Source organism: Polypterus senegalus, chromosome 8 (assembly GCF_016835505.1).
Source record: "Polypterus senegalus isolate Bchr_013 chromosome 8, ASM1683550v1, whole genome shotgun sequence".
Taxonomy (NCBI): domain Eukaryota; kingdom Metazoa; phylum Chordata; class Cladistia; order Polypteriformes; family Polypteridae; genus Polypterus; species Polypterus senegalus.
Genome location: NC_053161.1, coordinates 86,681,303 through 86,698,189, shown reverse-complemented (window position 1 = coordinate 86,698,189; position 16,887 = coordinate 86,681,303). Strand labels below are relative to the sequence as shown.

General features: G+C 35.2%; 1 protein-coding gene across 1 annotated transcript in view; it reads right to left on the bottom strand.

Moving 5' to 3' along the window:
* Window positions 1-16,887, bottom strand: part of LOC120534099 (collagen alpha-1(VII) chain-like) — a 171,292-nt gene that overhangs the window by 14,819 nt on the left and 139,586 nt on the right. The window contains exon 29 of the mRNA XM_039761371.1: window positions 14,044-14,092. Coding sequence (XP_039617305.1) covers window positions 14,044-14,092 — 49 coding nt within the window. The remainder of the gene's footprint in view (window positions 1-14,043; window positions 14,093-16,887) is intronic.

The window sequence follows — 16,887 nt, the reverse complement described above, 5'->3', positions numbered from 1 at the left end:
TAAAGAAACCGTACTAAGTAATTGCAACACAAACACTGACTTAATCTGTTTTAACGTGAAAAGATGGCAACGAAGGAAGAGAAGAAGCAGGCCACTAGGATGGAGAAAAGAAGAGTTGCTCATTAAGAAGCAAGTGCATCAACATCTGAGCAAACGAACGCTAAACGTACAGAGAAAGAGTATGAAAACTAGGAATGCTCAAGTCAAGTGTATTCACTGCACATTATCATGCAGTGTGCTGTTACTGGTTATATAATAAAAACATATATTTGATTTGAGTCTGTAATAGCCAGTGTAAATTTGTACTTGTAAAAGCGCTGAATAAATAAAAGGAGACACACAAATGCAACTCAATCATTTCTTTTGGTGTCTTGATGAGTAAACAAACACTGTATTGTCAATGGTGGAAGTTACATTCACATCAATATGTCATTTGAACAATTTTTTTTATTCGAGAATCCAAGAATTAAACGGAATAAAAAAATCATTCAAATTCAGTGTTATTCTAGAATAAAACTGAATAAAAAAATATTCAAATTCAGTTTGATTTAAGAATGCAAGAATAAAACTGAATTAAAAAAATCCTTCAAATGACATGTTGATAGGAATGTCCGTGTGTGAAGGAAAAATAACATTTTTTATAAGGACCATAAATTTACTCAGGATGTTACAGGCACACATCAAATGTATGTTTTTGTTATATGATATAATAATAATAATAATAGCAGTTCACTACTCAAAGAGCTAAATACAGAGAGGACACAGGACTAAAACCTATTAACTTGTCATTGTGAAGTGGTAGCTTATCCACTACACTATCTGTGCAGATATGTGACGTAGCAGCGTTACCAGTGTGACAACTGGTTGAAAATGAAATGCGCAAACACATACATGTATGCAAACATCTTTTATTTTCTACTGGCTGATAGCTGGGCTTAAGCAACATGTCAATTGAGCAATTTCTTTTTCTTTGGTTTAATTCTTGAATAAAAGCATACTTGTTTTGTTACACCTTTTGTGAAAGTGTTTCTTGGATATTTGGTCTTCACACATCCTACACTTGATGTCAAAATTATGTCATTACTACTATAATCTATTGTCACACACGCACACTAAGGAGACAGTCAAAAGGCTAAATCGTGCATGAAAGAACAAAGGACAGAGAGCAGAGATGAGGCAGTAATGCTTTTACTTCCCGTTCATACAAAAGACTCCTCGGCTGGCTCTGTTGAGTCACCACACTTCCGGATTTCCCCGATGACTCCACTATCCACTGCATTTCCCACCCGCTAATTGCACTTCCTTTTTGTTCCATATAAAAGAGTCAAGAAAGAACTTTATGTTGTCAAATGTTTTGCTTTAATTTTGACCTGGGTTTTGTACTGGATGCTTTACCCAGTATACGGGGAGAATCCCCAACCCTGAACCTGAGCCTTTGTGTGATTATTTCTTCACACGTATGAAAACATTTTCTATTTTAGCTGTGTGTTCAGCATTTCTTTCCTTGTATTTCCTCTGTCATTCTATATTTACACAGATCATTGTACAGGAACACATATGAAATATATGTATTTTAAATTATGATATTTCAATAGCTAAATAATTCCCAACAAAGGCATCAGCAGATAAACGCCTCAACACAGACTGCGAAGATTGCAGCAGGGTGATGCCTTCATCTGACTGAATGGGGGGTATCAGTCTGCTTTCTGCAAAACAAAAGCCAGCTATTAGCACACAGATAAGGAGCTACGGGCTTCTTTGAGTATGTCTGGAAAATTTAAGGAGGTCAGGACAAAGAAATAAATCTTAAGCTTCAGGGATTGTAGTGTTAAACCCATTCCTGAGCAGGAGTGAATAGGCCATATCAATTGCCTTAAATAAGGCCCTATATTTCTTAGCATGACAAGATGCCAAATCAGAGAAGTAGTCATATTTACATTTCTTAACAGCCTCCTGAAAGTTAGACAGAGAAATGCTAAAATTCTGCACAGATATAAGTCAGATGTCTTTTTTCCACCGTCATTCTGCAGTCCTTCAGGAGCACAAGAACTGATGTGTGGTGTCATTAAACCATGGAGCTGGTCTTACCTTCTGGGAGCAGATTTTAAGGGGTGCAATTAAATCTAGAACCATGTTACAAGATGAATTAAAGACTAAAAAAGAGTTGTCAACACTTTCACACTGGCCTTGTAAATCCAAATTGGTAAACATACTTTTAAAATCAGAACTAATTGAAGAATTTAAAATATGAGAATAGCATGGGACACAGCTTGTAACAATAACGTCAACAAAAATATTCACATCCATCATTAGAGAAAAATGATCAGTAATATGAGCATCACATATCTCAATGTTATTAACTGTAACACCATGTTTAAGAATGAGATCAAGAGGTCCAGCTCTTTTGAAGTAATAAAACCATGCAAAAATAAAAGTTTTATTAATCACTGACATTGTGTTCAGAAAAGCTACCTTAATAGACATGAGCCGAGTTTGAGTGAGCCGGCGAAGATTAGCAGCTTTAGCTCCCTTAGAACACACAGGGAAGTAGTAATGCAGCCTTTAGAAAGAGAAATTAAATCCAGTTACCACTGCCCAAGAGCTAACGTCCTGTAACGGAGAAGACTGGTGAAAGACAACTCTCAAACATCGGGAATCCAGGCCCAAAGACAAAGAATAGAGCCAGCTCCATTTGACAACTACACCTGCCCACCTCCAGCAAAGAACACAGCTCACTCATAAAAGTGAACACGGACGTCCAGGTACCAAAAGTCAGAGGAGATGAATTTATCAAAGGTGGAGGGTCAAATGGTGTTCCTTCAAAAGATGAGGATTGAGAAGATAATAGGCCAGCGAAGATATTGAGAAAGGACATCCGATCATATTCAGTAGCTGCTGGGTAGTACAAAATGCATAAAAACGATACTAAAACAAATATCAAAGAGATTAGCAAATGGCTTGCCTTACCAGTCGGCATCATTGCTGTACCCAGCGGTGCTGGCTGTTAAAGGTTCATGCTAACAACATAATGATGGTGACTTCTGGGACTACAGTCACCAGTAACCAGGTGCTGTTGGTAATGGAGCCTAAAGATGGTGGTATCCAAGAAAAAAACAAGATGGCTCCACAAAAGACTATTTTAAAATGACATTCAAGCAAAACATGTGTCAGATTTGGACTCAGAGATCTAGAAAGCCTACAATGGGAAGTAAATATTGACAAAAAGAACTCAGAAGCAGTATGAAATGGTCCATACAGAACTTCCATGTAAATTTTGCTGTAATGATAACACAGGAAATACTGTAACTCAATGGAAGATTGTATAATACAATACAACTGACTGTATTCTGCAATAATACATTTATTTGAAAATGTGTATGCATACCTGTATGCATGCATGCACTTGTGTTAACTTCTGAGTGCCTTTATGTGTACATAAATATATATTTAAATAAACTATTTATTTCAAAAATTGCTCATACAAAAATATTCCAAATCATTAGGCCTGATCCCATGACTAAATAGAACATACTGCAAAAATCTTGATTAAATTAAAAAATTCCTACAGCAGTTATTGTTGGACATAGGTCAAACCATTTTTGAAGGATATAAGGATAAGTACCGGGCCAAACACAATAAGCCTGTAATAAGGCAGACGCGATACAATAAAAAAAAAACTTTGGAACCTATAATTATACATACTACAAATTGTAGCGTTCAGCGCGGATATCTCAAAAACCATTTGTTATAAATTTCATTCAATTAATTCTGATCAAGGTCACAGATGGACAGAGCCTATCCTATATTAGGCACAACATACCTAAGTCACTTGTTCATCCCAGAGCACCAACTACATGACGAAAAAATTGAGGATCCCCGCTGGCAACGCCACAGGCACACATGCAGTTCGGTCCTACCGTCTAGAAATGACCCTCTATCTGCCGCAGCCAGGTGTTACGTGGGTGATCCCTTGGCCTGATCCAGGCACTCGCGTCCCCAACAATGAGGATCTTATGAGCTGTATCACCATCGGGGAAACGCGCCACATGGCTGTAGTGCTGTAACTGACGCTCCCTCACAATGCAGGTAATGTGCCTCATTCGGGACTTCATGAGCAACCACTCATTCGACATAAATTCAAACCAATGGTACCCAAGGATATTCCGGAGAGACAACAGTACCAAAGGAGTCCAGTCTTCACCTCAAGTCACTGGATAGTGTCCATGTCTTGCAAACATATAGCAAGACAGGAAGAACCAGGACTCTAAAGACTTGGACCTTCGTCCTTTTGCATAGATATCAGGAGTGCCACACATCCCTTTCCAGTGAACTCATGACCCCCCATGCTCTCCCAATCCGATTGACTTCATAGGAAGAGTCACCAGAGACATGAATGTCACTGTCAAGGTAAGTATACCTGTCAACAAGGTTGACACTCTCTCTGCAAAACAGACACACTGCTGATGGCTGTGCCCAAGAGGTCATAAAAGACCTGGATCTTGGTTTTTATCTAGGACACTCGCAAGCCCAGACACTCAGACTCCTCGCTCAGTCTCTCGAGCTCCCCGATCAGAGCCTCCATTGAATCTGTGAAGATCACAGCATCGTCAGCAAAGTCAAGATCCATGAGTCTTTCTTCACCAACAGATGCCCCACAGCCGCAGGACCCCACGACCTTGCCCAACACCCAGTCCATACAAGCATTGAATAGGGTAGGAGCAAGAACACACCCCTGACGAACCCCAGAATCAACTGGGAAAAACACAGAGGTTCTGCCTCCACTCTGCACAGCACTCATAGTAGTACCAGTGTACAGGCTGGCCGTAATATCCAGCAACCTCCAGGGGATCTCGCGAACCCTCAGGATGTCCCACAGGCAGTTCTATCAACTAAGTCAAATGCGTTACGAAAATCAACAAAGGCTTATTTTATCAGTAATAGTTAATTTCACAGTACTGAAAAGCATAAACACTTTAATTGAACATAATACAGAGGAAGTATGCAAAGATTGCAACAATCCAGATAATGGTTATTTTTTATGTTTCATAGTTACCGAACAAAATTTGTTTAATGTGATAAAAGGCTATACTGTATATCTTTTTCTGCATTGTTTTTCTTCATGTTTATTGCATATTTTATTAATCTCTAATGGGAAATTCTTTTGCCATATATACTGTATATATATATATATATATATATATATATATATATATATATATATATATATATATATATATATATATATACACACATCTACAATCTATATAAATATATATATATCAGAAATCCATAAGTTTATTTTATAGTTAAATGGCTTGCAGTGGCCATGTTTAAAGAAGAGCCCCTTACTTAATAAGAAAGTATTATTTTTCATGTTGCACATTGTATGTATGGTTTAGTGCTTATGAATATCAGTTGTATTTTTTACACTGAATTTGGTAGAAGTGCCATCTAGTAACTTTATATGCACATTTAATAGAAGAAACAGTAATGACCCAGTCCTTATTTTCAAATCAAGACAATGAAAGGAAGCTATTAAGACAGCTATCAAAATGCTAGCTTAAACCTTGTTAATAGCTCAGAAGAACTCAGAGGAAGTGATTCAGCAGCTGTACTTTGTTTTGACATGACATTATTTGAAATACTTTGTGCAGATGAGATCATTGCATTACAGTAAAAATGGAAGCCTAATTTTGGCCAGGAATGTCTGAATTACCCTGGAAAACTGGGTACTACTCTTACTCACACACAGAACTGGGATGAAGACATTACATCTCTTATAAATGAGCTCAATATTGTATACATTACATAGTCTCCACCATTTTAAAAAGGATAATCTGCATGTACAGGAAATGTGTTGTAGAACTGATAGAATGGTATGGCAGTGCATTTACTCATTCAAAACATTAAACAAGATCACATTAAAACAGCAGAAAGGACTGTAGGCATGAAAGTACACTTACATACATCTCAAGTTCAGGATATTCTTCCCAAAGTCAGGAAGAGGATCAGGCGATGAAAAGTAGTCAAATCAGAAACAAATCAAAACCGACAAGATAAAACTACATGTAGAAACTACATGTAGAAATGTTAGAGAGTAATAGAAACCCATATTCTCACAAGTTCTTTTGCTTAGAAAAAAATATTTTAAGAGAAATAGATTTTAACATAGGAAGAGAGCAAATAAAAAAATCACAGCTAGCACTTACCCAGATAACTTTCAGTTACCACCTTCTGGAAAACATTACAGGTCACTTAAAGCAAGAATCAGTCTGCATGTCAGGGCCTTTTTTTGTTTTTTTATTGCATTTATCTATTCAGTCAATAAGCTTTTGTTTCACTAAGGTCTCCTCCAGAACTCAAATCAACGTCAACCAACTTAAATTCTTTTTACTTTTAAAAACTAATTATGAGTGCACTTTACATATTGTCACATTGTTGTATGCATTTATTGTGCAATGATTTGCTAATGGTACAGGTAGTGTTGTGGTGATGTCACATAGCACAGCTCATGAAAATGTCACACATTTCTATGGTAATTTATTTGCTGCTTATGGAGACTGGCCTCCCAAGTCACTGCTTCTTATTTTTTAACTGTTCTTTTTCAAAGCTTTTGAAGCTCCCAATATGGCTGCCAGGTGGTGAACTGCTTACTATGAAAGTCCACTATGATAAAATGCACAGGCCTACTGAGGGAACTGCTATTATTGTTCTTTTTAAGAAGTTAATTTTTTCACTGTATCTTAATCTCTCCACTTCATTTTTTATTGAGCAATTCCACAATTTTAATTACATTATTTTGAAAAAATGATTACTTACAGCCAGTAACATTAGCTACAAGTGTGTGCTTTCACTTCTGTGGATAAGTAGAAAAGAGACCAGCAGAAACATTACGACCACTACGGAAACAGAAATCTACATTGAAATGATGTGTTTAGTAATATTCTGATACAGATTCATATTTAATTTCTAGCTTGATCAGTTCAGTGCTAAAAGTGTGTTTGGATATATAACTAAGTTCTCTCGTTCTGTCTTCAATGGTGCCTTCACATTCACACTTACTCAGAGCAGGACAACTTATATCTGCTAATCAAAACAGCCTACTGATTTATAGCACTATGTTTGCCTGAGATTATCAGAAAGAATGAAAGAATTCAGCAAGTCCACTAATGGGTCGTTTATCTGTCCGTTTTTCCAAGCCACAGAGGAATATCCAGTTAAAAAGTCATCCTATAAAATGTTGTTTTCAAGTTCCCCAAATGACTCAGCTTTTCACACTTTAGTCAAAAGGAATGTGTAACATATATGTAGATATATATATATGTGCTGTGTGCAACATCTGGCGGCATCATAAAATAACACTTACAGTATGAAATTTTATACGCATAAAACTAGATGAAGTTTCAATCATAATTTCAGTACTAGCTAATGAAAGCTTCAGCTGCTGTTCCCTGTAGCTAAGGTAGTATTTACTCACTCCTGGATTCAGCGCCCTGGGTTCCAAACATGGGCCCATTGTTGTAAGTTTTCTTTATGTGGGGTATCCTCCCAAAAACATATGCATTTAAATTGCAACACCTTGTGTAGGTGTGTGCATTATCGGTCTCTGGGATGATCTGACATCCTGACTGGATCAGATTTATGCCAATGCTTTTGGGACAGGCAGCACAGACTCTTAATTGATAAGGCATATTCAGTAATCTGATAGAGGAACAGTGCAATGCAGAACAGGCAATCAGTGTCATTGTGTTAATTGGGCCATATTATGCTATATGTTGAAGACTGTTCTTTTTTTCTGATTGCATATTTTGGAACAATGCAGTACAAGCTTAGTTTGTTTTTTTGTCTTTGCACAAAACAAAAATAATAAAAATATAACGAGGATGTTAATTGCTTTTTGTGCAGATTGGAAATCAATACCAGCCTTGCTTTTCTAATGCAGTACATTAAATAGTTGATTCAGTGACGACTCGTTGTCACCATCTACTGTTAAAAGGATGAAAACTGAGGGGGGTACGCCTGCTATGGCACAGCAAAGTAATGCTGCAAATAATGTGAGCCTTTTTCACAAATTATACTGTGTATAGTATATTTGAAGTGTACTGCACGTTACTATGATTGTAGGATAGAGACAAACTCCTAACAACAATGTAGTCTGCAATAAAGTTTTATTCAATAAGAGCACTGGCAAGATTAACAACTTAATTTGGCATAGTAAGTGCTTGGCTAAAGATATTGTAAAAAGCTCAGAGATTTTGACATGTCTACATAATAATACCAGATAAACAAGAGAAGTAAATTGAAAATATGCACCATAAAAATGTATTTGAAATGTGTTTGAGATGTCTGTAATTGCCATTCTAAGATGGTGCCAGTGTAAGATGAAAACATCTCAAATTCTGCTCATTTTGTTTATTTATTTATTGATTTTTGTATGGTTGATTTAAAATGAAAAGACTAAAATGTATGTACAGCTTATGCAGTTTCTGTGACAATAGCTGTAATTATCCTATCTTGCTTTAAATTACAGAGAAAACAGACTTCCATCCATTGCTTTGATCTAAATGGAGACCATCCACAGATCCTGCCTCAAGTAATGTGTCTGCTTGTTTCCAGTGATTTTCCAGTTGCATCTCTTTTTGTAGCGGACTTAACAAGTGGTGCAAAACCTGTATATTACTAATTTATATTTGGCTGACAAGTTTCCCCAAGGCAACTAGCATGATCAGGATACTGTACATTACAAATGTTTACTGTTAGAGCACAGATACATCAAGAGACTTGTTCAGGATTTCACAGTGAAGCAGAAGTGCAAATAGAAGCAGCACTCTTGTAGTGTTGATGTCCATTGCTTTAGTCACTGCACTATACATTTAAAGATATCCTTGGTGACATTTTCATTTCCTCTGAATCACAGCTGGTTTTTTGGACTTCTGCTTGACAACTAAACTATATTAAGGCAGAAATATTGCAAGGAGAGTACACAGTAAGTCAGAAAATTATATTTTAGTGACAAATCTATTGGTCAGTGCTACAATATACTTTTATGACACACTTGACGAAGCTATATTCAGCTATAGTCTGTCTCAGGTTTGCAGGTTATTGGACCAAAACATCTAAATCGCAGCTGAGTGTCATATTCTTCTTCTTCAGTCGGTTGTTTTAATAGCATTTGGGAATTAATTTGTTTATAATTAAGAAATTATTTTTCACAAGAATGAGATATTATAACAATCTTTCTAAGCATAAAATATTATTTTATTTGTAAATATATATTTAATTATGACTCCTTAGTGTATACCTTATAATTAAAAACACCAGATGGTCGGGCTGGTGAGGGCTTCTGTGCTTTTCTGCATGAATCACAGTGGAAAACTAAGTGAGCATAGATTCTACAAAATTACAGACAACTGACTGGTGAGCTGATTCTGGACATTTTCCATATAAATCATAAAACCATATGCTAACAAAGATTTGCCAACATATTTTATATGATTATGCTATGCTTTCTGAAGCACTAAACCTGTTTCTGCACAGTTTTAGGGAAACAGAAATCTCATTTTCATTAAGTTGGCTATTGTAACAGAAATAAAAATTAACTACACTTTTAGAACGACTGAATGAATAGTTACTGAAATTTTATGAATTAAAAAAAAATGTAAATTTCCAGTTTTACCATATACTTCTGCTGGGGAATATGACTGACATGTTTATTCTTTAAAGTGTATCATCCTTCAGGGAGATGTATGAATCATTTATTGTACTTTCTATCAAAAATAATATATTATTGATTTTTTTTTTCCTATAGTGTATATTTAATGTTATTCTACCATAACAACCTGTTCAGAATGCAATTTTAAATATATGGAGGAAGTGCATGGGTTTAATGTGTTTTTCATAGTACAGAGGAGACATGTATATAGTAATAGCAGGTGGCATTTCTTCCATAACCCTGAGGTGCATTACCTGTAGTGCATCATCTGTTCAGTTGATTTAGATGTATTTGTACCAAGGATTTTTTTTCTTTTAGCTATTTGAAAATGATGGGAGTTTTCATAAATTGTATATAGGCTTATACTATTAATGAAATAAAAAATGTACTAGAAAATAACCAAAATTCTCCACATACAGTAAAGTGGCCATATCATTATCCATTGGAGACAAAATGTGCATAAATTAAGTAAAATAATAATTACATTTTTAAAGTGTATTCGATAATATTTGTTAACTTGCTAAACAGAGACGTTTCTGCCTTAAAAGCCAGTGGGGCAAGTCACCACCAAATGTTGTGCAAAATAAGCAATAGGCCTCCTTTGGTCATTAAACTTTTTAAAATGTGTATAACAACCCTTAACAGTCTTGTTAAGCATTTTTCTCTAATGTATCATGTGCTCAATGTAATTACTTCTCTAGAAAAATATTGCTTACTTTATAGTGTGTGAAATGCTCCTTGTGCTGAGTGCTGCAAGCCCCAGGCACTGTATGAATTGGCACTGCAGTGCTGTTCATTCCCTTGTGTGTGTATGCACATGTGGAAAATGAATTTTCCAGTTTAGCAGTGGGCCATTAATGTAGCTGACCATTTGCTTGCTTAAAGATTGCTGCAGTAAGAAAAAAAAGAGATCAATATAAGGAATAAGTAATTTGCAAGATGATATGTGGTGTCTTGATTTTCATCAACAGCTGAAGAGTGCTGCACTCATTTAAAAAATAAAATCCAAGGTAGCCTACATGTGGTCCATTCTCTTTGTGGAAAGGATGTCAGCAGAATGATGCTTCTGTTTTAAACAGAGAATCCTGGGGCCTCATGTATAAATGGTGTGAATGCACAAAAATGCTGGGTGTGCCCGTTTCCACACACACTTTGAAATGTATAAAACCCCATAACCCACACTTATACAAATTTCTGTTTGGTTTCACAAACTGGGGGCTTGCAAAGCCAGTACTGATGGATGCTGATTCGAAACAAAGGGGGGTTTGGTAAATGAGGGATTAGTAGAATGACCAATTAAAGAAAAAAATCCTTCAAAAGACTTACTTTATGCACTGTCCAAGACAATACCAGCATTTGACTAATGATAAAGGGGGAAGTATGGCAATCTGGAAGATACTATGAAAATACAGTAACAGGGAAGATTAACTGACTAGATAGAGACTTAAACTCTTTAACACAAAGTCATGTCTGCAAGAAAGAGTGCAGCAAGGCAGTGAGACAGACTGAGAGCACTTCTGACAAGAATGAAAGGTGAAAATGCTGCTGAAAGGTATAAAAATGTTACTTTAGTTGTTTAATAGGGTGGAATGTTTGAAGAAAAATATGATTTAACGGGTTAAAAGATTGCTGGGTGTGTCTGAAAATATTGTATTGTGCCTAAGAAATGAATGATATGTAAGAGGGATTTCTTTACCTGCAACTAGTTTTGAAAATGGTACCATTTAAATCATTAAAACAATTGTTAAAATATATTATTTTCATTTTGCTTGGCTTTTCTCTAAAATATATTAGACACACAAAATTAGAACTATCTGGGCAGAACATTCTGGGCAGTTTGCGAAAAATTCTAAAGCCTAAGGTAGAAATGCATGTGTTAATTTAATTAGCAGTAAAAATAATACGTTAAAAAAAACAACGATTATATGTATAAAGTGACTGTTTTACTTTAACAATAACATGTTAAAAGGTACACTTAATAGATATATTTCAAGGTAATTACTGCTGATCTAAATGGCTTTTGAAATAATTTAAAGGACTCTGTATGGGAAAAGATAAAATATGTTTTGCATGCATTATGGTTAGCTTTTGATGTAGTGAAATATCTATCACTCTTGTAAATGATTTTTAAGAACCTGACACTGAAATCTAAAGAAAAATGTGCACATACTTGAAAAATTTTTTGAAATTAAAAAAATGAAAAAGGGAATGTGGAGCATAACTGTTTTTGCTTTTTTTTAACTTTTTTCTAAAGCTAATTAGGAATTTATGTGCCCAAACTGGATTTCTTCCTTGACTTCTACTTACTGTGCTGACTGCAAGATGTTCTATGGAGGACGTAACTCCTAACTCCCTTACCTGCAGGCACTAACCACTCTTCATATTCAAAGGACACAGTGAACACAGACCTAAACACTTATGTACTTTATATAAATGGGAGTTTTCTCAATTATACAGGACCCTCCATAGTAACATTTGGCTCTTACTGTTCTGTTTTATTAATGGGACCAGTTTCAAGGTTTTCCCAGACCAATACCCTATGGCTTCCCAAGCCCTCTAGTAAAACATACAGAAAAACTGACATATTTGTTAAAGAAGATGGAATCATTGACATTGTGTAATAGGAAATGGATTTTGGGTTACCAGGTTACTTTTATAGCAGCAAAAATTAAGTGCCAATAGGTTGAATATTTTGAGACCAACTAAGTGCCTTTTCCATGAATATACTGTATATACTTGTTTTCAATCAATCAATCAATCAACATTTATTTATATAGCACATACTCATACAAAAAAATGTAGCTCAAAGTGCTTTACAAAATGAATAGAAAAATAGAAGACACAATAAAAGATAAACATAAGTCAACATTCTATGTTAATTAATGTTGACTTATGTTTAAGAGTAAGGTCCGATGGCCAGGGTGGACAGAAAAAACAAAAAAAAACTCTGTTTTAATGGATATGCATTTCAATTGAATGGAGGCCACAATAGCTTCCAAAGCAGATACAACTATAGTAGTTAAGTTTTAATTGAATTATCAAATACATATGGGATCAGAAACAATGGAAAAGTCCAACTTCAAGCAGAAACAAGCTATCAGAAAGGGATAAAGCCATAGATTGATGCTTCAACCAATTAACAAATTAACCTCTGTTTGTTGCAGCATACTCAAGTTCTAGTAAAGGGATCACAAATCCCCAGTGCAAACAAACCAACTGGTGCTGTGCTGGTAACCCATGACACCAAAAAAGGAAAAAATTAGCTTCATTGGTCTCAAGTTGTAGAAGGTATTCATCCACATTGGATCATAAATTTTAGATATTAATATCCTTTTCTTTGGGGTATTGGACCCAAAGGCCTGACTGTTGTATCATATTAAAGGAATTTTGCCAAATCCTAATATATATTTTTGTGCAAAAACATAATTCAAGGAGAATTTGAACCATGGGGTAATAGGAAATATAGGAAATTAATTATATGCAAGCACAACAAGGCAATTGAATGTGTCGCTGTGAAATACTTTTAACCCCATTCACTCCTACCAGAATCTCAGACAGGAGGATGCATACATTACTTAATACATTACGAATGAGTAGCTCATGATTCACAATGTCCTTAATGATGTGATAGCAATATAAAAGTTAGAAAAAAATTAACTACCTCCTTCCATCTTTGGTGAATAGCCATAGGAATGACTGCTATTACTTGAAAGGTTACTCAATATACCCTCTGCACAAGTTCTATACTACTTTGTATTAAAAGACATTGTTATGGTTATGTAAGCAGTAGTAGTCTGGATTTTAAATACAAAAATAATTAACTAGGAAGAGAACAGAATTTAAAGTCTTGAAAGGTTGTTGGAGACAGACAGGTGGTTAGGTAGTGAAAAACAAAGAAAAGTCAGTTGACCAATATCAATACGTAAATAATTTATCAGTAGTTAAAGCTCATAACAGTAGTTATTCTTTAGCCATCACTAAATTAGGAATGGTAAAAATTTGCAAAAATACATTTTTGATCAAAACTAGGACAACAGCTTGCCACTATATTAAATAATTAGGGAGCCATGATGTTAGACATGACTGCCATATATTATGTGGCCAGAGAACATGCTCTGCCTGCCATGGTTAACAAAATGGTTGTGTCTATGGTGACACATTGATGACACTAAAACAACTATAAAATTGAATAACCATTATAGAACGAAACTAATGACTATATTAGAATGAACCAGATTGGTTCAAAACAGGTTGTAACATATATAATACTAAACTGTTTTAATTTGTTGGTAGCGAAAAGTATTTAAAAAAATCTTCAAGGTAGTACTCACCACATTTGTAACTTAGTTCTTTCTTAATAATTTCCTTAACTTCTTCCACCTACAAAATTTAAGAAACAGATAATGACGTGTCATTCCCATAGTATGGATGCAATGAGTTGTAGTTGTAAAACAATCAGCCTTTTTTGTATAATTCATTTGACAGTGATTTAGTCATTTACTCCAAACTGACCGCTTTAACACTTCTGGTTGACTGTGGTAAGTCCAGGATTTAAGCAAATTAAACATTATCACTATTACAAAGCATATTATAAAGCAATTCACATTACTTTTGCTTACAAAACAAAGCAATGCATGAAGGCACAATAAAATAAGTAGATTCAGAAGATTTTATTTCAAAGCTAAAAACATAGAAGATACTGTATTCAATTAATTTGGCTGTCTCATTATCATATGATATCAGGTCTCCAAAGAATTCAGGAGGTCTTCTGATCTACCACTTGCTCAAAGGGCACTTTTAGCCAATTTCATTAGTTTTGCCTACCATTGTGCCACTTGGCTTAAGATGTACTTTGTACCATTGGTAATGTGCAAACATGTTTAATCTTTCTGTATTTGCATTATGAAAATTGATCATTCTGTTTTCTTGTGTTGTCACTCTAAAACAGGTTTAATATTATTATATTAAATATATGAATAATAATAACATATTATATTAGTATTCTTGTTGGAAAACAGCATCATCAAACTTGTTTCTGCATCAGTGAATTTTAATGCTGTGTTTTCAATGATAGAAATACTGTAGCATTAAAATACTTATGATGAGTCTGTCGTAATTAACATGTGCACTAAAATACTGTACATCAGTAGTTTAGCAGTTTCTTTTCATTTACACTAGCTGTGATGAAAATAAAGCACAATAATGCTAAATATTTTAAAGGGACATTCTACTGTTTTATCTGTGTTTCTTTATGATGTTATGGCCATATTTCAGGAACTGATTTTTTTTCTCTTTGTTTCTTTTGTCATAACGTTTCTATGCTAGAGCTCACGTATGCAGTTAATTATATAACAGGTTTCCATGAGTCTCATCTTCTACATTAATTCCATTTTTTGTGTTTTGCACTTTAAACTCCAAAGGGAACCTACTTCCACAGCTGACCCTATGCCATTTCAGATTCCAGTCGTACCCATCTGTTACATTTCTGTTTGGTTGTTTCTGTTCAAGTCACAAAGATTACTAACTTGCAATATTGAAAACAGGCATGTTTGAAAATGTTCTTATTTTGAAAGGACTGTTCCTAAAATGTACCATCCATCCATCCATCTTCCAAACCCATTTATCTAGAGCATAATTGCAATACAACTGGAGCTATCCCAGCAAGCAAATGGCACAGGGTAGACATAATCCCTGGACAGGGTGCCAGCCCATTGCAGGGTGAACACACACACACACACGCAAGGGCCTATTTAGCATCACCATTTCACCTAAGCTGCATGTCCTTGGACTGTGGGAGGAAACTGGGGCAACCAGAAGAAACCCACGTGAAGATAACCTAGTCAAATGTCTAGGCGGTTTAGTAACAAGTCTTCATACTTTCTGCATGAAACTCTACAATAATTCTTGTATACAGTTTTCACACAAAAGTGGTTTACAATATTTTAGAGGTCCCTGTAGTTTAATTTGAATGCTTATTTTTCCACAACTGTGCAATGAGTTAATTCAGACATTTTACTAAATTGGTGAAAAATACAATCTATGTGTGCATAATTTAGCAGTAGAATATGCTACAGATTATGCAAATAGTGCAGTTTTTGAAGGATAAAATACATTGTAATAAGATGAAACTCACTTTTTAATCTTGCATTTTGTAATTTATGTTATTTGTTGTTTAATAATTTACCTTACGTAAAATTTGTAAACCTAAATGGCCATAATTCCAATTAACTTGTAATTTTTTACATTTTCATTTTAGCAATGAAAAGATTTAAATTATTAATAATACTTTTTGTACCTCCAGTTTCAAAAATAAAAAATCCATGCCATTATCTGGGTTTGGTGGAATGTAAACCACTTTAAGGTGTGGATGTGCTTTTTTACTTTCATTTTATTTTAATTTTTCATTCTCTTGCTGTTCACTCAGAAAGATAAAACAAAGGAAAATATTAAAATATTCCAATACATCACAGACAGCATATGTTCTCCTCTCAATTTGCAAGCTAAGCGCCATTGTGAAGAGGGGGGCTGAACGCACCCCAAGGAGATGCGGTCGCTCCTCCGAAACCCCTCTTCACCGGTGATACAATGGGAAACAAATAACAGTTTTTTTTTTTGCCGCATCTGCTTGATCAGCTGCTGGCTTGCTGCTGCTGTTGTGCCACGTTATCTGCATGTCGCGCAGCGCTTTGAACGTTTAAAAGCATGTACAGCAGCTCTCCTTTTGTCTCTCTCCTCCCCCAGACATCTTCAAACACTATTCAATCTCTTTTCGCTGTTCCATTATTTCACAGAGTATTTTCTGTTTTTTGCGCTAATGCAATCTTTACTCTCATTTTTTTTAGACTTTTGAATTTTACTACTTCCATTCTCTCTAACCTGCTCTGCATGTGTATCACGGGACTTGCTTTCAAAGGTTATAAGTATGACATGACTTGACCGTCTCACGGGATGTGAAATTGTCTCTCTGTCTCTCTTCAAAAGATCACGTCTCGTCGCAGGAAAAAAGTCTTGTATCGTTGCATGATTTTTTTGTATAATAGAGAGATAGTATTTAATACAAACATAGATAGATAGATAGATAGATAACATAGTTACAGGTAAATTATGGGGTGAGGCCATAGAATAGGCAGAGCCTCTGGTTATGTATACAGAGCGAATATATGTATTCATTGATT